General features: G+C 48.4%; 1 protein-coding gene across 1 annotated transcript in view; it reads left to right on the forward strand.

Annotated features, from left to right (window-relative positions):
• LOC149372149 (dachshund homolog 1-like) overlaps nt 1-22,764 on the forward strand; it is a 62,059-nt gene that overhangs the window by 30,971 nt on the left and 8,324 nt on the right. The window contains exons 3-7 of the mRNA XM_089566522.1: nt 6,768-6,880; nt 11,732-11,800; nt 16,894-17,245; nt 21,472-21,545; nt 22,230-22,382. Coding sequence (XP_089422648.1) covers nt 6,768-6,880; nt 11,732-11,800; nt 16,894-17,245; nt 21,472-21,545; nt 22,230-22,382 — 761 coding nt within the window. The remainder of the gene's footprint in view (nt 1-6,767; nt 6,881-11,731; nt 11,801-16,893; nt 17,246-21,471; nt 21,546-22,229; nt 22,383-22,764) is intronic.

Below are 22,764 nucleotides of genomic sequence, written 5' to 3' on the forward strand. Positions count from 1 at the left end.
CGATCTTTCCACACCGAGTGTATGCGGAACGGACGCCTGCTGTGATTACGCAGAGCAATGGGCACATGCGAATCTCCAACTTCGGCTGGTGACCGGGGCAGAGGGCGTCGCGACTAGGTACGGCCAGAACGCCACAACCGGCAGCTTGAAGGCCGCCCACAATGCTGCTGCATAATTTTCGTTTTTTTGGGGGGGCTTTAATGAATAAAGTTATTCACCACCACCATGGCCACATGAGCGGCGAGGGCTCTGTGTATACATGAATTGGGAGAACGCCGGTCTTTGCGTCTGCTGGTGCTCGGCTGGTTATCCGTGGCCACGGAACGCAGCATCCGACTGTGTCACGCTTACTGTGTCAACCAAGTGTGTCATGTTTAGCAAATAGCTCGTGTTCTGTCTAAGGGAGTGCTTGAAGATTATATATTACAGCAGTGAACATTTACCGCGTCAGCATGAAATTTCCCCAGGAGTGCGCCGATGAGGACAACTGCACACATACTGTTGTTTACATCGCTGCGTACGAACAGTTAGTACTCGTTTTCATCACATAAAACGCAATCGGCGCTTTAGTTCTATTAATCAACCTGTTTTCTTTTTTACCGGCTGTAGCCGTGCTTGTTTACGCAGTGCGATAATGTGTGGGAAGCGATGATGCGATCGCACGCCTGATAAACACTTAACCGCAGGCTGTTGACATCGCGCAGGACCGGCGCTTCTCGTTTTTTGTCCCGGCTTCCTCCGACGTGACCAGTACTTTATTTTAAACTAATTTATCCAGAAGTATGTTTGGCGACCGTTCGCTTTAATTGAAACTGCCTAACTTGTTATCCACAAGCTAGCGACGGCGACGACTGCTGCTGGCCGTAAAGCACGGCTCGGCAGTCTGGGTCACACCGGCGTTTCACGTTCATCATATGCGTGCCCAGCGATGTAAGCAATAATTAATTTCAGGTCACTATTGCCAAAACTACACTCGGTGACCATTTTCATTCGCCAAAGCTAGTGATTTGCTCATCACAACCGCCGCAATCACAGATCATATCCTACGAACTCGCTAGGCCTAGTCGTCGCGGAAGGGAAGGGAGTCGTCGTCGACTGAAATTAATTTGGCCAGCGCTTATCGCTGGTGACTGTTCAGGTGTGCACATGTGAAATATGGCCGTTCGTTTCGCTCATTTAGAAGCGCGAACATATTTGCACCGCCGCCTCATCACCGTGCTTTCGCTCAGCCGCCGACAAGGCTGACCGTCCGCCGATCGGATTCGTCGGTGTCGTTGGCCTGAAAAACGTGTCCCACTGCAATCATATTATAGTAAACTAGATATTTCACTATAATCACATGCTGCTGTTGACCGTGATAGTGTCGTTGTCGGACTAGTGTGACCGTCGTCATCGTTGTACACTGAAAACGAGCTGAGGCTTTCGAATGCGCTTGGAAAGTGTCGTGTAGCACCGCGCGCGTCCGTCGATTCCGAATGCCATTCCAAGTCTCGACTGCCATTCGACTCAGATGTCATTCGAACGTTCCCATGTAGCACAGGTATAAGAAACAGCGATGGCGACGAGATGGCAGAGGAAGGCTTTCCGGTGATCAGGCGCAGTCGGAGAGACGGACGAAAAGACGCGAGCGCGGCGCCGCGGGTGCCGCGGCGCTCCGTTTTCCCAGAGTGCTTTGCGCGGCCGCTTGGTGGCGCGGCGGAATTTGTGGAAAGGTCTATTGCATTACGGTGTGTTTTTGGCTGTTAAAAGAAAAATGGTATGCCGAAAACTCAATGTTTCCCTGCCGAAAAACGTGCATAGGTTTGAATGAATCAGCAAATAGGATTACGGGTATTTGGTTTGGTCTATAGAATTGACGTCCCAAAGCGACTCAGCCTATGCGGGACGCTGTAGTGGAGGGCTCCGGATAATTTCGACCATCTGGTGTTCTTAACTACCAGTGAAATTGCACAGTACACTAGCCTCTAACATTTCGCCTCCATCGAAATGCGATCGCTGCGTGCCGGATCGAACCCGTGACTTTCGTGTACTGCGCGATGCCAGCGCCCAGTAAAGAAATCCGGGAGGTCGAAATTATCCGGAGCCCTCCACTACGGCGCCCCTCATAGCTTGAGTCGCTTTAGGACGTTAAACCCCATAAACGCAATTCAAATGTGCCATAATCCGGCTTGCTTATCCGTTCAAACCTACTTGCATTTTTCAATGGGGTTAAATTAAAAAAAAATTAATATGTTAAGGCCCTACATACCGCTCGTTTCACTCATCGCAATTAGATGATAATGGCAACTATTTTAACCTTTGCGTTTTAACGACACGAGGCTGACCACTTAAACAAACACAGGCACACAACAACACCTAAGCTCTTTGCTGATACATTTAAAATATCTGCAGAATGCTCTTTACTGCATTCGAATCAGTGTGAAAGCATGGATTTGTGCTACGTAGAGGACAACGATGAGTGCGCAGTGCCGTGGGACGGAGCAATCGCGCTAGGACAGCTGCGCCGGCCGCCTAATTGTCAAGTGCAGCCGGTACAGCGATTGCAGCGCCACCCAGCGGCGTATGGCAGCCACATCAAAACTGGCTATAGTCGGATGCAACTTAAGTCTGCAGTGAAGCTTCGCCCACATTGAGCCTCTGCGCACAGAATTCCTCCGCGACGAAAAAGTAGTCCGCTGCGTAAACGTTTCTTGTTACCTAAACAAGAAGCTTATCACAAGGAAAAGATTATGAGCTCTATAATTTTTATACGTCGATTGTTTGATATAGTGAAACATTAAAAGGCTGATTTCGTTTACTGTTGCGATTGGCAAGCGGAGTAATGCAGGACGCCGCGGACCGCGGCCCAGTGTTAGCAGCTGCTGTTTTTTTTTTTTTAAGTTGTACCTTGCTATATAATAAAATATTCTTCGGACATACACTACATGATTTTGCTAGGCTCTGATCCTCCGGATTAGTGATTTCGCATTTAATAGACGGCAGAGAGCGGATAATGTGACTGTTTGTGTCTTGCTTCTTTGGTGTTCACCCAGAGTAGTAGTTTTCTGAGGAAATTTTCGAGGCACTGCTACAAAAATATAACCATTTTTAGAACAAAGGTTGTGCTAGGGTCGATATATACGAGTGACGCTCGCTACCGTGATGAACGCGACTACCATAAATACACGTCGCCTATCTATCTGCTTCAAGACGCCCTGCTAGCTTATTCACCGGGTTGAGAGTACACAGGCCGCTCCCCACAATGCAGTGACATGATTTCCCACAAACATTTTCTTACTTGATATTCCTAACATCATTCCAGCTTTTATTCAGAACGGTCAGTGAGCTGGCGTGCATTGAAAATTTCAAAATTAATGCTCTCAATGTTTAGAAGGCTGGGGGGTGACCAGTTACTCAAAACAAACTCTGGAAGGAATCCCTGGAGAACTTCACTAATCTGCATACGAGAGCCATCGAGCATGAAAAAAAGAAAAGCTTTTGAGGGAAACGGACAGGTTTGCCTATCGCTGCTCAGAATGCTTCCTCTTTTCTCGGCGATCGCTCGTGTTCACTTGCCATCCGTACGCGCCTTCCACCCAACTTCCTTACTCTCTCGCTTCTGTGCTCCCCTATTGCCTTTCCCTGCGTGCGACCGCAGCGCGCACAGCGGACAATGCGAGCCGCCCCGCCTCGCGCGGTTTACAAACAATGAGCGTTTAGCAAACTCCACTGGTTCCGAAAAAGGAGCATTCCTGCACGGAGAATGGTGCGTGTTGGTGGAAGGGGCTACTACCTGTTTGGGAGCAAAGCAAGCCCAAATTTGCATACGTCACAATAGGGAAGCTCGCGCCGCCGCGCGCACGCGTTGCTCCTTTTTCTCCCTCTTTCCTTCCGCGCGGTTTCTTCTTTGCCGTTTCTCATTCAGTCCGCCCAGCTTGAGTCCGGCCGGGAGTCTATACCTCTTTTCCCGAGTAGTTCTTCCCAGTATATGCCTAGTAGAAAAAAAAAAAAGCCGTCGTTTACAAGCAGGTTTACTCCGGTGGACTTCATTTTTGTGTAAAAAGGACGGGCGAGTTTTAGACTTGATTTTTATTCGGGTTACTCAGCTCTCTCTGCGTTGGAACCGCCCTGCGGGGACTCTTTCCAGCGTTGCTTGTGTCACTTCCCCATTTTTCTTCCCGATTTACATGTTTTGCTCTGCGTACGTGGGCAGCATTCGTTAACCGTTGTGCGAACACTACCGGCCGCTGGGTCCTCTTCGGGAAAAAAGGGCTGAAGATGCTGCACCTGATAACGAGTATGCAGAAATCGCTCTCCCTCGGTTTTCCCACAGGAAGTGAAAGAACGGGTATTACTTTGTACGTCTTCATGCGTTAGTTTTGCATATGGCTCAGTTATGGAAAGAAAAAACATAACAAAAAAGTTTTTTTTTGTTAGGAGTGTTTACATTTTTGCCCAAAGAGGCATCCCAGTGTTCAGTACGGGTTGCCGTTCAACGGCTTCATTGGCCACCCTGCGTACTGTGCAGTGCCAAGTAAAAAAAAGAGAGAGAGACAGAAAAAGGCGAAGAGCGACTAGCCAGACAAAAGTTACCAGTATTTCACCGATTTTTTTTTTTTTTTATCAGTTAGAGCCTACTTAGAACGGTGTTTATCGCATTATAGGTAGCTCAGTGTCCCTTTTTTTCATCATTTCTTTAAGCGTGCGTTATTTTGATGTGCGATGTTTTCACCGCGTGTAAAAACATCGTTTCTTAAGAGCAGACTTATTTTTTAATGTGGTATTGCTTGAAAATACGTTATATATGTTGTGTGACATATTCTATATGCATAACACACCATCTTATCGTTGTCTCTGCCGACTGTCTTCTTGGTAACGTCAGCTTGCTCTTCGCGACTGTAGACGCATGAAGTCGTTTACTGCTAATTTTAGTCCCTTTTAACTCCGGGACAAACATGGCTTCTCTGCGTAGATAAATAAACTTATATACATCCCGACTCACTGCTTGTGTGCATAAGACCTGACTTCTCTTCTGAAATAATATATTACAATCAACGACCACTTCCAGAAACGAACGTAGACGAACCAGACAAACGAGCTCAGTTCGCATTCATTCGTCTCTCAAAACAGCGCGGGGTAATGAGAGCGCAAGGAATCGGCGTCTGCGGGACCAAAGGGAAGCGCGCGCCTCCTTCAATTTCCTTGTCCCAAGATGGGAAGAAAACAGAGAAGCCCCGCAAACAGTCCGACGGAAGACGTATACAAATATCGCGGACCCACTCGCATGCACACTGACTGGTTGCCAAGCGAATCCCAAACGCACCGAGACGGCTTCGAACGTGACCGTGCATCCCCTGCGTGTGTGCCGCAGGGACAAGTCAAGGGTTGATTGTGTGTCGTCCTCTGCCGTTCCCGAGCAGGGTAGCGTTGTTTGTGCTAAGCGATGACGAATTCAGAAGCCCTCTTAAGAATACGGTTCGCTGTCTAGCATACGATCGTGTATATACATATGGAGCGGAACGGGCGTAGTGTACATGCTCTTGGAGAACCAAGGCAATGTTCGTTTGCCGGTTGTCACAGAACAGAGCGAGTGTGTATTAGTATACGCGTCGTTCGATGCGCGATGACGCCAGATTAAACAGGATTTCATCGGCGAACACGTCTTGGACGAGTGATCTATGATTTAGGAACCGTGAGCGTTCGGGCTTGGAAGCAAAGGGTCTTCCTTAATGCTGCTGCAATTCGTACAGCAGTTACAATGCTGCGTTCACGGGGGCCTGTATGCAGGAGAGTGATGCAACGGTTTAGCAAAGGTCAATCTAACCAACCGTTAAACGGTTGTTTGGTTTTAGAGTGTGTGCTGCTGCCACTGACGGCCACCTCATGATGAAAGATGTGATAATCAATACATTATGGGAAGGTTTAAGTTATTAACCATGTATGAAAAAGGCATTGTGGAAATTTAAAAGGTGAATCTGTTCTGAAGCACGTTTTGTTGTTTTGCTGGCTTTTCAGTTTTTAAAAGTAAGGACGTATTAGAAAGCTTTCTGCGGGAACAAAGCTATATACTGACACGAAAAAAGGAAAGCAGAAATTTGTTTAGCGAAATTTTGATCTGACTTTCTTAGCTTTCGCTAAGAGAAATTGCATTCCTAATCATTACTTCAAGAAAAAAATAAGACTTTTTTTTTCATAAGTTCTCATCGTGGACGCTCTTGATGAATTTCCTCGTTTTTAAAAGCGTAGACGTTGCAACGGTCAGCGAGTGATCTCACTGTCGTCTTATCCCTTTCCTTCTTGTTGACTCTTAAGTAAAGGAGCAGTTGCAATAACGCGCAGGCGACCAAATTCGCCGTAATGTCACACGTACTAGAGTGCTAACTGCTGCTACTGCACCTTAATTGTTTTGACCGTGACGCAGAAAAATAATAAAATGAAAAGATCCTCTTTTCTTTTCAGTTATATGCCATGGAATAAAAAGGGGACTTAGCCTCAACTGTACCTGTAGCTACCGTGTAGACAGTGGCGATTTATGACATAGGCTGACTCGAATCCCACCGCATCGTTTGTGATATAGCTACAAGAACGAATAAGCAACGACCCCACCTGCGTGATTCTACCTGTCACAGCGATCTCATTAAATATAGGCTAACAATGTACTGCGATTAAGCCTTTTAAGTACACTGTGTTGACGATCACAAGCCTTACTCTTCTTTTTTTTTTTCTGTTTGTCACGAGTGTATGTGTTCACCTGCCCCTCTTTTTCGTTTTTGCATCGGCTGTCGCAGACCGGGTCGACCCCCGAAGCGCGCCTCTCTCGTGGGCCTCGGCGGTCGCTCGGGTTACCCTCCGCTGCTCAAGCCGGGGGCCGAGATGGACTACGACGCGGCCATCAAGTCCGGTACGTATAGCACATGCTTGCACGAGGCCCAGGAACATCCTCTCTCTCTATCTATATCAATGTCCGCCAAAGGGCAGTAAAGCAATGCAGCGTCCATTTCACACCGCTACTACATAGCATCGCGTCGTTCAAAAGCATTATTTCTTGTGATGAAAATCTGACAACTGGTCACGTTCTTCTGTATCACTGGCGCAAATTACGAACGATGCTGACGTATTCAGGGTGCTGTTTTCTAATGTATATGACATCCTAATCGGAATCAAGAAGAAGAAATGGGCATGGCCAGGACATGAAATTCGAATACAAGGTAACTGATTGTCGTCAAGGGATTTCAAGAGGACTCAAGCGTCGCAAGGGACGGCAGGAACTTAGGTGCCGAATGAGATTTGGAAGATTTCTGGAATAATGTGCTTGCAGCTGGAACATGTCTAGGTTAACTCAAGAGATATGAGAGAAGTCCTTGCTTTGCAGTGGGCGTAGTCAGGCCCATAATGATGATGACTGTTATTTTCAATATAAACGGATGTACAGGCAAAAGAAAAGAAAGAGCGCATGGCTTTTGCGTATATTGTGCAGAAGCTAATTTCTTCTCACTTCGTGGGCTTCAGGCTGTTTTTAAGAAAGCGACAGAAAGCATTTGCTCTCTGAGGCACTTAATAGGCCACTGCAGGCTCAAGGTTACAATGTGCTCTTGACATGCATATTCATGGAGGCGTGTGTCAAGGGCCCGTACTGCACTTGGCCACAAATCTTTGTTTTTTGCTCCTACTTTTGAGGTCTAAGCATCTCGGAGGCTTGTCTAAGATCACCCATACACCGTGGCTCGCGCCATACAATATAGCGCTAGTATTTTTCTAAAAGCAAGGGAAAGTGAGTGTATGCCCCATGTTCAAGAAAAAAACATTTGCACCCGCAGTGAATTGACTCGTTTAAACTTCACATCTTTCCTTGAGTTGCCGTCCGATAAAACGCCCTTTAGTTTTACTAACCCGCGAGAGAAGGTTCGCGAAAAGCCGAGAACGCGTCAGAAAGCGTGGGCATTACGCTTCCTTTTCGTGTTTGCTAACACCAGTCGCAATATTAGGGCAATGACCTGGAACAAAAGGGGCAGTGGAAAATTTATTGACTCCACGCGCTTCATAGGACGTATTCACTTTTCATTGTCAATTGCCCTAACGGGCTATTTTCGTCCGCTTAACCAAGCCACCACTGAGACTTACAAAGGTATTCGGGACAAAAAAAGAATAAGAAAAATACTTAATGGAGCTCACACCATAGCTCCTTACTCACGAATGCGAAATCGCACCTTCTAACCGACTCTCTCAGGAGGTCGAGAGAGATAAAAAGATGAAATGAGATTCAACTTAACTGTCCGCCATCTATAGCGCATCTTCACTGCAGTCCGAAGAGAAGCGCAGAGGTCCCATAAAATCTGCATTTGCACAAAGCCACAGTTCGAACACAGTTGCCGTGTGCGTATGTATGATAAACGAGCGGGATCACCTCACACGGGGTCCCACCGAATGCGGCTGCGCGGCAGCGCATTGTCGCGGGATGCGCCGCGGGCGCGGGACAGTGCGCCGCCTCAATTCAATGGGCCGAGCCGGCTTGTCAAAAGACTGCGATGACACTGGATTACATCTTGCCGACGGCGCTCCCAAGCTATCGAGGCGCCGGGACCTGGCAGCAGAAGGTGGTGGTAGTTGGGTGGTCGGCCGACCCGCGCCAGAACGGCGGTTTATCCGCGGGCGACACAACACACGCTCGCTCGGGAAGCTTCGCTTCCTATTTTTTTCCCTCTCTCTTTCTCTCTGTTTTCTTTGTCTTTTTTTGTGGCGTTGCTTTTTTTCAGTGCGAAGAAACTGGGCCCATATGGCCCGACTTAGCTTTCTAGTCCACTGAGGAGTGCCAGCATCTTGTTTAATTAAACTAGGATAAAATAGCAAAGGTGGTTGAATGTGATAGCTTATATCTCTCTGGTTTACTGTATTTGAAGCTCCTTGTACGTTTTATGATCAACAATGCGTAGAAAGCTTTAGCCTCTGCACAACGTAACGCACACATACGAAGCTTACCGTGCAGGCTTTCTAATTTCGGCGGTTGTTTTAGTGTTGTGAATGGTTACTGTCATAGCAAAGAGCAGCTCACGTTCATTAGGCGCGTGTCTTGTTTACTCTTTTTTTTTGTGTGTGCGAGGTTTGGTAATTCCAAAACGTAAAATTCAAATCGAGCAAGAGACGTTCCGAAGGCACGATTTGATTACATCTTAGCAAACTTCCGACTTAAATAAAGACGTGTTTCCTGCTCTGCGTTCTGAAGCTTTGTGGCACTACTCTACCGAACAACCTAATGTCTTTACAACATTCGCTTCTACTGTATCCTCGCAATCTTCACTGCCACCGCGTCTGTAACTCCTAAAATTTATATTGCAGCCATGTTAAATTTATAGCAAAAAGTAATATCTCAAAGAGCAAAAAAGAAAAGGAGACTTCGCCTATTCCATGCTAAGTTACCTGCGGAATCGTAACCTCCAAACTAAGCCTTCTTTAAAAGCGAAAAGAGAAAAAGAAGTTGAAAATAGAGAGAGAGAGCGCATGACTCGCAAACAAGGACCAGTTTCACTGCGGTCAGGGACAGCACGCCGATCATTAGCATATAAAGAGTCCTCCGCGCCGTTCGGATAATGGAGGACCGGGGAAAAATGTAAAAGAATAAAAAAAAACACACACCCGAGTCCTATTTGAAAGCGCGAGCTCGACGCCGCCTTTTCTCGGCCCTTGTCCTTCGCGCTTGATGCATGGTCCGTAGGTGATCGGGTCTACATTTTTCACGCAAACAACGGGCACCTATACACGCGTGTGTAGGGAACGTACACTCGCGACGACCGCGCGATGTGAGATCTCACGTGCAGTGGTATATATATACGGGAGATGGGGAAAAAGGCGAGTTGGGGAAAGGGGGGAAAAAGAGGCAACCGCCGGGATGCCACAATGGGGAAAAGGGGAGGACGAGACGGGGGAATAGTAATGCAAGCAGGAAGGACCTGGACGATCACAAAAGGCCGCCCCGAGTTTGGTTTTCGGTTTCGCGTATCATCCCATTCAGGCAGCCCGGGGGGAACGCTACTCTTACCGCTCTTTTTTTTTTTCTTTGAAATCTTTCCTTATCTCATTGCTCTTGGGACTCCCTGTGTAGAGGATTCGCGCGGCACATTGTCCTCGAGAACCGACGCGTCACAATTTGCCTGACCTTGTAAGCACGCGTTGGGCTCCTCTGTCCTCCTGAACAGAGACGCCGTTGAAGCGCGAAATAGCTGGCACTGGCATTGCGATTCGTTCTTTTTTTTTTGTCAGTGTTTATTGAAGGAAAGCAAAGCTTTAAATTGCAAACGCTAAAGTTGTTATTGTTGTAAGCACAGAAAGAAATATGTTTGCACCGGATGCTACCCAGGACGGTGGCAGGGTAGAAAGGTTCGGGCCAATGTCCTTAGAAAACGTTGTTGGAAAGGACGGAAAGTTTTTACCGTCGGGCAGGGCTGTTCATGTTAAACGCATGAGGCCGCCAAAGCACCACTCGAGGACCCTATAATGGCTCGAAGAATTCAGGGTTCAGGGCCTCTTTAGCGGAGGAAATAAAGTTGATGTCCGCGGGGTTTTCTTTGACGACTCTTCTTCGCAACTTGCTGCTCCTGTCCGGGTCTCGGTACACTCAGGCACAAAGTACCGATCGCTCATATGTAAAGTGAGCTCGATACGACTGGAGAGAGGAAAAAAAAAGTTTCCCGATTACTACAATGCAAATGCGAGGCGAGCCCAGGTCGTGTTGCTACCGAAGCAAGCGAAACTCGCGAGCAGCTGACTGTAATACCCCGGAAAAGTTCGAAGCAAAGTTCCGCGCACGCACCGCTTCTGCTCTGATCGGCATCGCGATGCGAGTGGAGCACGGATTTTCCGCTGCGGCGGAAGGAGTTTTTTTTTTCTTTGTCGCCGAAAAAAAAAAGGAAATTTAGGGAACGGGTTTTTGCGACGGGAAGGGAAAAAGCTTAAAATAAACAGAGAAAAAAATTGCTGGCAGTTCCGTAAAGGCGAACTCAGGCAGCGGTGTGGTATAGTTGTGGCTGTTCCCGCCAATCTGCAATGCAGAACGCGGCATGGCTGGGAAAGGAACGCTATCCGCTTGCATCTCCATAATGCCCGCAACGATATACATACGTGCCTACACTCGGAGAGAGAGAAAGCAGAGAGAGGAGTGAAAGAAAGGGCTGAGATTTCGCATTACTCGTTTTCGGCCCCGTTTTGGTTCGCTTCCGTGAGCAGCTTTAAATTTCCCTCGGCGAATTTCCCCTCTGGCAGCGGTACACCACCATTTAAGATCGGGTTTTCGGAAAACTTGCGCCGCTTCTCGGCTCCGCTTACCGAATCGCTCTTTCTTCAACAGTCAGGACGCGACGCCTGCTGCGCGCGCTGACTGCCTTGCCTCTTTCCCTCATTGTTCGCGCGCCGGGCTTGAGACAGGAGCACCGTCCTCCAGAAACCTGGCTTGATGGATAGCCCGGCGCAACTCTTTCTTCGTCTTCTCTTTTTATTGTTTTTTTTTTCTCGCGGCTTCTAACTTCGCGCCCGTTTCGAACGAGACGCCCCCGCTGCAGCATCGTCTTCCCGATCTGAACTTCGTTTGTTTGTTTGTTTCGTGTCCGCTGCTTCGTGTCTTTCGGGAAACGTTTGGTATCCCCATCGCGTGTGTTTCTCTCTCTAGTGCCCGTGCCGCCCACCCTCTCCTCCCCACACACCCCCACAGCTCCCCACCAACCTCTCCCCTCACTCTCTACCTCCCCCTCTGCTTCGTCCTCAGAGAGCGTTCGCTGCGCGGAGGAAGCCGAACTCAACATCCCAGCCGTGTTACTCAAGATGTGGAGCCAAGGTAAACCACGACGTTCACACTTCCGCTCTCTTTGTTTCCCCCCTCTCTCCCCCCGTCCTCCTCCTCCTGCGTTGTATACAGGAAGTGCCGTCTCCTCCCCCGCTATCCTCGCTCCTTCATCCGTACGGTCAACACGCGATGTGTGACAGCCGCTCAATAACGAGGCTTGTTCTCCGAGTGCCGAGAATAAAGCTCAGGCTGGCGCCGGCGGCCCGCACCCAAACGCGCTCGTGGGCTGACCGAGAGCGCGGTCGCGTCGCTCTTTGACTGCGCCGACGCCGCCGCCGGTGCGAACTGGCAGCCGCCCACGGGTCGGCGTCTAAAAGGAGCCTGATGGAAGCTGGTGTCGTTCATTTTCAGCCACCGGCGTACTCCCGTTTAGCGCGCGACATCGGCTTTACGCCCCCGATTCATTTTGGACAAATCATAGCCATCGATCCGCTCTGCTGCCCCTCGCCTTTCGCTTTTTTTTTTGTTTCTCGTACGTTTATAGAGTCGGTTGTTGAGGTAAAAGAGTTTTATGAATTCGGCCAAAGTTTAGCTGATACCAGCCGTCGCCTCCACAACGCCACAGGTTTTGCTGAGAACGAGAAAAAAAATTGACTCTGTGCGCAGGTTTGGCCCCGTATCTTTCCTGAATAAGCTGTTTTGCAAGTACTGCCAGCCTTGTTACCAGGCCTTAGGCCGGAGTGGCCATTTCGAACAGTAATAAAAACCGCAAACAATATATCAGACACTGAAGAGCATAATGCTGTAAAACTGCAGAATGAACAACGTAGAAAAGTACTTTTATCGTTATGATGCAACTGGGATTTGCTGGACAGGTTAGGTATAGTTTATGCGCAGGTGCGCAGAGGAATGATGATACCGATTGGCAGTTAACAATGTTGATAGCTCATTCGGACACAGTGCGCGGGAAAAAAAGAATTATGAAATACGCTGGTCCAGCACAAGAAATCTCTAACCTTTTTGGTGTGATACGAGCATGTGAAGATTGGTTAGCAGGTAGAATGTATAATCTTTTATCTGCTCCTGAGTGATTCTTATAGGGTGATTAGAGAAATTTTAGTCGGTCCCTACAACACCCTGGCGCAAGATTTCCGAGGTCTGCAGGGCTTCTAGAAGAGATGATCGAGACGTGCGTCAGCTGTGCGAGTTAAAAATGAACCTAGCTGATTTTCTTTGGACTTTCTCATGTTTAGTGGTGCTAGTTTATGCGTGTGGATCCCAGACAATCGCAGCGTACTATAGAATAGGTCGGATAGATGTTTTGCGTTCAAACATTTTCATTTCAGGTCAAGCGTCGCCTAATGTTCCCCTTGAAAAGCCAATATCCTTCATTGCTTTATTATAAATGTGTGTTACACGCTGCTTCCATCTAAGATCTTGAGTAATTATTACTAACAAGTACTTGTAAACTGCGCACGACCGATAAACAGTGGTTGTTAATGCTATAAGTAGAAGTTAAGGGATTCTTTTTACGTCTTATGGTCATCGCGACGGTCTTTTTGAAGTTAATGGTCGTCTGCAATTTCGACCACCAAATTTGTATTGTAAATAGAGCGATGTTGAAAACTGCTTGGTCATTTTAATTGTATATTTCATGATACAAACTGCAGCCATCCGTAAATAGCTTTATTTTGACGCGTATTGCACTGACGCTATCGTTTATGAAAACGAGATAGAAAAGCGGCCCTAATACTTATCCTGGTGAAATCCCTGAATGTCTGGTTGCGGAGGTCGAAATAGCACATTGTTTCCGCACAGACAGGTATGCTTGAATGCAGTTTATGTATGGTGTCGTTATTTAGATTGGGCTTTCATTTATGGAATAATTATTTCGGGGCGAGAGACGTGGCCGATTGATATTTCTAGATCGATGCCTATTAAGTCAACTTGACTTCGCCCTTCTGGAGTTGTTGCTAAGTCGTGAACTTTGATAGTAAAAACGGTTACTCGCTATCCACTTAAATTTAACTCGTCGTTACACTTTGTTACACCTCAGATAGGCATTTCAGAGAATCGCTGGTCGAAGGCAGTTTCCTCCTTTCCGCTCAGTGACCTTTGCGCTGCCCGGCCAGTGATACGACGTCGAGTTATAGACCCCCCTCCCTTCCCTTGCCCCCCTCCTCGAACAGCCATCGCATACTTACCCGCGTGCCCTGGCTTGATTAGGGCCGAGAGCGTCTTGCGAGGGCCCCCGGCGAGCGCGCCTCGATCGGCGTGCGGTCCGTCTCGCTTTACAACCTTCATTAAGCGACATTAGGGGAAGAAAAATCAAACTGCCCCGGTTTCCAAGGGGCCATTATACAAACGCCGACGCCGCGCTGTACGTACGAGAGAGAATTCCTTTCCGCCTTATAAAGTCGCATCATGCTCGTCGCAGTCCATTGTTCGAACGCTGAGCAGGAGCCGGGTACAAGATAAACGCTCCGTGGCCAAAGGAGAAAGTGGCGTGGCGTGTGTCTGTGTGTGTATGAGGGCGAGGCACATCGAGAAAGGGCATTGATTCCGAAGCGAAGAAGTAAAGGAACGGGACACGGGGGAGAGGAAGAAAGGGGGGAGGGCGTCTTTATCGCGGCGCTCCATCCAGCCGAGAAACGTTATTAGCGGAATTATTGGGCAGCAGCAGCAGCGGCAGCGGGGAAAAAAAGCTCCGAGCCAAACGACCGGTGACGGACAGTGCGCCGCCGCGCGGCGCATAATAGAATTTTTATTACGGAGTCGCATAAATATCCGCGCTTATCTCGCGCGCAAACCCCGAGGAGAAGCGGCGCTGGAGAAGCAAAGGGGTGGAGGAGTGGGCTGGATGGACGGGTGTGTGAGTCTTTGAATATCGAAGTGGGACAAGATGAATTCCGCCGCTCGCCACCGGGGGCGCTGACTTCCGATCCTCTTCTCTCCCGCGCTTTCTCGTCTCTGCGTTCGCCTTCGCTTCCCGCTCAAACCAAGGCTCGCGCCTTTTCTTGTACCAAAAGTAAAACCCTTCTTTGGAAACTACACGTTAGCTCGAACGTTATGACTTTTCGGTACTTCGATTCCCCTCAGCTTTCCTCCCTTTCCCTTACTGTCCCCCTCGCTCTCCTTCTTTTCCTTTCCTTATTCCTTTTGGAGTTCTTGCCAAATCGACCTTTTGATTTATGCGGTGGAGCCGCGCTTGCAGAAGCGTGCACGAGCGGTTTTTAGTGCCCCTCTTCGCGAGCAGTGTAATGCGGTTCCGCTGCGGGTTCTTCGGACAGGCTAATTTGATTCACTGAACATGCGCGCTTAGAGGAGGCCGTGGTTTGGAAATTAAAATTGGCTGAAAAATGCTGAGTCGTCACCGCTTGGTTATCGGATGAGTGGAACACTCTGTTTCTTCTGTTTTTTCTTGGTATTTGCTCCGCGCTGAATCGTGCGCTCCTTCTCTCTTTCGGGACGGCTTAAGTTCCTTCGCTTCGTTAAGAACTGAAGATTACGCTTTCTGCGGATCGAAAAAGAGTTGATTTTTTTTCCCCCCGAAATATAACTGGAATCTGATGTCCAGAGCTGCATTCAAGACGTGTTTCTCAATAACCGTCTCACTTATTTTTTTTTCGATGCTTTTCGGCGCAATATGTGGGCCAGTGATTAACTTCTGAAGCAAATACACTAAATAAAACGTACTTTTTGCAAATATTGTTCCATAACAAATAGCATGTAGTTAGCTTTGTGCATTTTAGTGGCACTTATGCAACTGCAAGCCATGTTTGCCGATGTCTGAGACTGCCGACACTTGCGCATATTGCATAATGCTCTTCCTCTCGGTATGTCCAAAGCTGAGACATTTTTGAAGACATTAGCGACGTCTCATGTAATGATAGTAACACAAGCTGTTGTTTCTTCTGAATGATCCTTGACTCGTAAACTTTAAGTTGCGCTCTGTAGGAACCGGACTTCTGCTGAGGTCTAGAAGCTGCTGGTGCACAAGCGTATTATCAAAATGGAAAAATTGCAAATCAGCTTCCAAACGATGCTTGATAAATAACATAGCTAAACATTAAAATGCTCATCATCAATAATTCGCGAACAAGTTAGGCCATGCACGACTGCGCAGCTAAAATTGGCGTTCATAATTCTGAGCGCTGTTACTTATGCAGTGGGTTCAGAAAAAGCTGGGCAGTGTTAGTTTGCGCACTTGCTTCCTTTGCGAAAAAAAATACAATAAATATTACGGAGTCTTCCGAGGATAGCCCATGCAGAGTACAAGATTATGTTCAGGCAAACACGGCTTGTCCTACCGGCGTAAGAGGTTGTTAATGCATATCGTTTTGCAAAGGACCGGTCGTGTATATTACAATGCTTGAGCAACGTCCGAAATCGCCACTTGATCGTGGGCGCTTTTCTTCAAAACGTGCTTTGCGTGTGAAACGTTCTGCACTCAGCACCGTAGCTACTAGTAGATATGGGGCTGTGGTTATATTGAGTGCCCGCAAAGCGTGTCGGCAACCGTTATACCCCACCAGTTGAACGGCGCGTGGTTGCCATATCTGATCAAGAAATTTATGCTCAACCATTCGCAGGGCCTCATCTTCATCTTAACAGAGCTAGCAGACAACGGATGAAGACAGACAACTGCGCAGTTGTGTGTCTTCCTTGTCTTCTTCCGTTGTCTGCCAGCAGTGTTCTCAAAATAATTCTTAACAAACTCGCCCACCAACATACCTTACCGATGTAATCTCTATAGGATACAGCCTAACAAAAAAAAACGCAGTTGATAACAATTGGCCATGGTCCGCGGCATCCTGTGCTTGTAATCTCAGTGTTTTGCGCCGCATACTATTCGTTTACAGTACTAGCTCGAAATTTTTGTGCAGGTTCGCATTAATTGATTCATTAACTACACTTCTGTGGTCTTTCAATTAAAAAGCGGACTGCGGAATCAAGGCAGGCAACCACTGGGTTCGATGTAAACACCCCAGGCAAAGCATCACTGGTGCCACGGTTGCTTTAAACAACACAGCGTACGCTACCCTGATCTTATGACGTGATTTGCGATTTGCCTCTATATTACGCCACAGGATGCGAACAATGTTTTTTTCAACGCTGCCCTCACCCTCGCTTTCTGGTGACAGGCGCCCGTCCAGCGGTGCCGTCGGACAAGCTGTCGGCCGGTAGCGCGGTGGCTCCGTACCAGGCGCTCGGTGTCTCCCCCCTGGAGCAGCAGGCCCTGGGTCTGCTGGGCCTTAGCGCTCACGGCACTGCGCACCCGTCGGCGACCGCCGCCGCTGCAGCGGCCGCAGCTTACCAGCGCCACCTGTTGGCCGGAGGGCTGGCTCTGCCGCTGGCCGCCGGCATGGCGCACCTGGGACGCGCCGGACACGACAAGCTCAGGCAGCAGCACCAGCAGCACCAGCAGCAGCAACAACAGCACCAGCAACAGCAGCAGCAAGCAGCCGCGCACGGACTGGACCTGTGCAGCCCCAGGTCTGTCCTGTGCTCTGCGAGGACTTCGAAGTATCCTACTCTGACGGCGGGGTTATTCTCTGAGTCACCGTTAACGTACTGCAAGATATTGGAGAATGTCTGGCGCGACACGGTCAAAGCATGCCACTGTCATTAGCGAGTTAAACGTCAATAATCTGCGTCCGCCCCCCCCCCCCCTCCCCCTTTTTTTCTTCAAGGTGCGTTAGTGAGCGCGCTCTCCCCTTCCTTGTACGCGAAATTACGTACTACAGCGTAGCGCTGCGGCGGGCTATCTGGTTCATGAGGATCTCTGGTACAGGTCTTCTGGGGCTAAAATGGCAACAAACAAACAAGGCAGAAAAGAACATATCTGATTGCGCATGTGTCTTACGTCAGCGAAAAACGTAGCGCGAAACACAAGACACAGGTAAGGTGAAGACAGGACACGAGCGCTTACCTGTGTCTTGTGTTTCGCGCTACGTTTTTCGAAGATGCAATTGCTCCGACTAGCCCAGTTCAGCTTACTTGTGTCTTACGTCAGCGCTTCTGTTTTCCTTTTGAGTGTTGTCGGTTTTAGCTGTTGGAACAATAGTGCCATCCATGCAAGGAAAATGGCTAGCGGCTAAATTTTCTATATAGTGACACAGCATGAGCAATGCTAACGCGAAATAAGCATAAGCTACAAAGAATGACGAAGAATAGAAGGATGCGCAAGAAGGACGAAGTAGAGTGTTTCGGGCGGTCATGCTGTTTAGCTAAACGCAATCATGGATGAGTGGTGGCAGAATTCTGGTCAGGACTGTGCGTCTAGCCGGACCCCATGATGCCTGACGACATTTGCTTTTTCATGACGTTGCTTCCAAGCAAATAAAAATGTACTAGAAATATGGCTGGCGAAACTGGGCCCAGGAAGGGTAGCCGATAAGGGGCCGAACGAGCTTCTCTGGGTATTTTGTACAGACCTAAAGGTCTAGCTTGAGAAAATTATACCGACAGTGTTCGAAAACGCACAACTCACATCGTTGGCTTATTTACAGAACCAAATCGATCAAGTGCCTGACGCTTCCTTTCAGCTGCCGGTAGTTTTTAGTTCCACATGAATAGATGGTAAACTTGCTGTTATTTCACGGACAGTCCACGTATAGACATACGGAAGGGGACGACATTAATAGACGGCGTTTCCACGGTACGAGCATTGTCCACATGTTTCCGGTTCTTGGTCTTCATTTACGACTGGCGCCAAGCTGGAGAAATATTAAGAAAGGCCCCACTACTCTAGCAACCGACTAAGCAGATCAGTTATTTTGTGATGTCTACCAACTTCGGAGCTGCGATAGGTATCGCTGAAGTACTCGCCAATACAGCGAAGCACGACGTCAGTACGGAGCGTCGTTTGCACGTTTCGTTGCCTCAAACACATTATCGAGCATAACTTTTTTTTTCTTTTCATCTGCTATACGCCATGAGATTTATGAAGGGATTCTCGAAGCCCTCAGACGGCAAGAACGGTGCAGCCGCTATCGTCCACGTTTCTCACAGCACCGAATGTTCCCGAACTAGCCTTCTGCCTATTTAGACGTCCGCGGCTTCGTTGTTTGCTTCGTTCACTTACTCCTCCGAGTCCCTTGACGAATTTATTACCGCGCGCGCTCATTTTCCCCTCCTTCCCACTGTGCGGAGATCGGACGCCGCTCTCGAACTGAGACAGCGGCCCATCTGCCGCGTATTTTAGACCGCGAGCCATCTGGCCGCGCGCATTGAGTCCCGCTGACGAGGACGCGGCTAATGAACGCGGCCTGTTTCCCAGACCCGCGGACGGACGCGCTCATTTTGAGCCGTTCGCTGAACGAAGCCCCGGCCTTTCTTTCTCTCTTTTCTTTCTATACCTCCGCCGTTTCCTCGCACACGCTTCGGGCGGGATCATATTTCTGCCGAGTTGGCGCGGGGTGCAGGGGCAGATTGAAAGAGAAGAAATTCGCGTGGGAGCGGAAAGCAAAAACAAACGCACTACATCGACTCAGTTGCTGAGATGGACTAGTTCAGTTTCATTCGCAGCGCTTTCAGGGAACTTGGCAGGTAATTAGAAGCAACCTCTTTCTATCGGGCCGTTAACACTTGTCTCCTAGTTACACCCCTAACGCACCTTGTTTGAATCTTGGACCTCGAAAGGATCTCGGATCTTTGTGATGGATTGGTGTGCTGGAGGCTGAAGGCCTTACGCTGAATATGTTCTATCCTTTCCCTGTCTCGCATACAGCAACAACGAATTGTGTTAGTAGTGTCAACTTTTCTCTGACGTCATTTCGTCCCAAAGCAGCCAATAATAAAGCGTTCCTTGAAATTGCATATTGTGTGCGCAGCGCCTCCTGGCGCCGAACAAACGAAGCGGCCAACACAAAAAATAGAGCGAACCCGAAACGAAGGTGACGTGATCTTGCAAAATAGCGATGCGTCGGTAGCAGTCATAAAGCGGACGGAACGAGAGTAAGCAGATCAGGAAAAATGGAAAGAGAGAGAGAGAGAGAGAGACAGCGCATGAGAGAGGGAGAGCGAGAGTCAAAGACGATCTACTTCCCGGAAAACGTGTCGCCCCCATATACGACCTGCGCGTAGTCGCCTCCGTGGCAGTATAACGTCAGGCGTGTACCTAATGTCCGCTCCGCCGCGCACGCCCTCCACCTTCCCCGCATACACCCACGTGTACCGTGTTCTTTCTCCGCCGTCGATATCACATTGGGCAGCGCGTCACGGAAGAAACAAAAGAGCGCAGAGATTAAAAGAGCATCGGCGCTCGATCAGTACAGCGGCGGGCAGGGCTGGGCTGGGCTTCGCTGCGTGAAACGGGTGACCGGAAACCGCGCGCGATTAATAAAGAAGGGCCCGACCGGTCAATATCCGACGCTCCGGCGGGCCGACAAACCAGCCCGGCCGCACGCGCGCCCGCCTGCGAGGAAAATAAGGAAGAGAAAAAAAATAGTAGCGAACAAATATGGCGCGTTCGCGTTTTTTTGTTGTTGTTTGTACGGCTGCTGCCTGTTATGCGCTACAGGCGCCGCAAGACTGCATGGAAATAAACAAAAAAAAAAAAAAATAGAGAGTGCCGAAGGCTTGTATGAGACCAGACAGCAAACGCTAGCGATTCATAACCCCCCCATGCTCCTTCCGCCCCCTGCCCATTTTTCCCTCCCTTCGCTGTTTTCTCTGCGGTGCTCGCAACGAGCTTCTTATTGCGTGTTTTTTTTTTGTCCTTCAGTCAGTTTCGCGCTATAACAGTACCCGATCAGCTATGAATGAAGCCGGTCTACTTGATGAAGGCCCATTGATTTGTTGCTGAACATGTCAACAGTCTTCAGTTTTTTTCTGGCATTATTTTTTAAAGCTACTTGCTGAATCGCGTGTTAATAAGTTTTGTACATTATATAACCATGTGTAACTTGCTTTGGTATTCGTATGCATTCTAGCTCGGCCGCCGCGGTGGCTCAGCGGTTATGGTGCTCGGCTACTGGCCCAAAAGACGCGGGTTCGATCCCGGCCGCGGCGGCTAGAATTTCTTTGGAGGAGAAATTCTAGAGGCCCGTGTACTGTGCGATGTCAGTGCACGTTAAAGAACCCCAGGTGGTCGAAATTTCCGGAGCCCTCCACTACGGCGTCTCTCATAGCCTTAGTCGCTTTGGGACGTTAAACCCCATAAACTAAACCAACCAGCATTCTAGCTCGATTTCTCGCACTGCTGACACGTCCTCTAAAACATTCCCCTCCCTGTTAAACGCCTCACCAAAATAAAAGTTGCCCGTGTTGGACCTTAATTATTTACAGTTCTCTAGCAAAGGCTCGACAGCAACGCCGGAAAAATGGCCTTAGGGAATTCCCCCCAAAAAGCCGAACAATAGAAGACAGGAACTGACTGTCAAGTGACGTCTGTTGACAGAGACAGGGGTTTTTAAATGTGGAAAAAATAAAAGGAGGATTATGTGTGGAGAAAAAATCCAACCACATATATATATATTCTCATACACCTATGAATACCGCTGTCTCTGTCAATAAATATCAGGAGATAGGGCTTGTGTCATCTTGGCTTTCTTTTGCGCTCTTTTTCTTCGTACAAGACCATGAACCAACTAGCGCTCCAAAACACATTTCTCGGGTCTTTGAAACTTTACCTTTTACAGAGCGTTGTAATCCTTTAATGGCTGGAAAAAAAAAAAAAAACGTGGTAACTGAAATTGCCTTTTGTTGTTTATTTTCAGAAACAGTGACGACTATGGAGAAAAAGAAAAGATGCGCGGCTCTGACCCGAACAGAAGATCTATAAGTCCCGGATGTAAGTATATGCTTCAAAGCGATATCAAATACTCATGTAATGCCTAGACAAAGTGATAATGACAACATGTTTTGACTCACCGATCTCACTTCTCTACTCTTTACGCTGGAATGAAATTCTGAAACCAGGCGACTGTAGAATGCATGTTAAACAATGAGATGTCAGCCAGGGATAGTCACGGCAAGTCTGCTCTTGACGCCAGCTAACTTTTTTTGTGTGTATGTGTGTGTGAGTGTGTGACATGGTTCGTAGTTTGTGTAATTTTTGCTTTAGCTGCACTTTTAACTGTACCTTTTTGATCTCATGCCTTGACACTGCATGACACGCTATAAATAAATATACTAATAATAAGCGAATGCACTCCATCTAAGATCTAGTCGACAGCATCCAGCGTGGGAATTCAGAGACCTTTGGTATCTTCGGTAAACGCGAGACCAGGATACGGCTTTACGTCAGGGCTCTCATGCTTCTAGCTGTAGTTTTGCATTTTGTCTTTTCAATACAATCCGGCCTCGGGGAGTATGTGCGATGAGTAGACAGTAGCGGCAATTTTGAGCCGAGTGTTGCGGAGCAACTTCTAAGGCTTTTGCTTTTACCGGCGATGACGGCTGGCAGGCATCCTTCATGAAAAAACGACTTCGATTAGGTTGTCATGCCCTCGGTTGGCGTTCCCTTAAAACGCAGGGCCACCGGGAGAGCACGAAGCCGGGTCTGTGCTCAACCTGTCCCAAAATGGCGCCGCCGCGTCGCGTGACAGGGATTTGGAGGGCCACCAGAGGACGCGAGAAGAGGACGACGGACAGGCGGAGTCCGACTACGCCGACGACCGGGAACAAGGTGAAGGGCCTATTCCCAGCATGCACTGCTGTTGTCGATAGGGTCGGTTCTCGGTAGCTATTTATCTTGCAGCAGGAAACCTTGTGCAAGGTAAATAGCGTTGGTACAGACGTCGTGGCATGTCGTAATTTAAAACTCCCGCGTCCACTTTCTGGCCTTCGAGTGAGTGCTTTTATGGCAAGGGAAAAAAAGGGGTGGGGGCGATAAATTGGAAGAAGTTTTTATCAACATTCAAATGCGTTAGCAGTTGCGGCACCTCGCTAATGCATTCTTGAACCATCGTTACACGCAATTAAAGCAAAGCGTCTCATAGCTCCAGCGTAGGTATAGTCAAAATCATTTTGAGCCACTGCCTTCGTGGGCGCATCCATGCTACCAACAG

Source organism: Amblyomma mixtum, chromosome 1 (assembly GCF_055824585.1).
Source record: "Amblyomma mixtum isolate Tamu chromosome 1, ASM5582458v1, whole genome shotgun sequence".
Taxonomy (NCBI): domain Eukaryota; kingdom Metazoa; phylum Arthropoda; class Arachnida; order Ixodida; family Ixodidae; genus Amblyomma; species Amblyomma mixtum.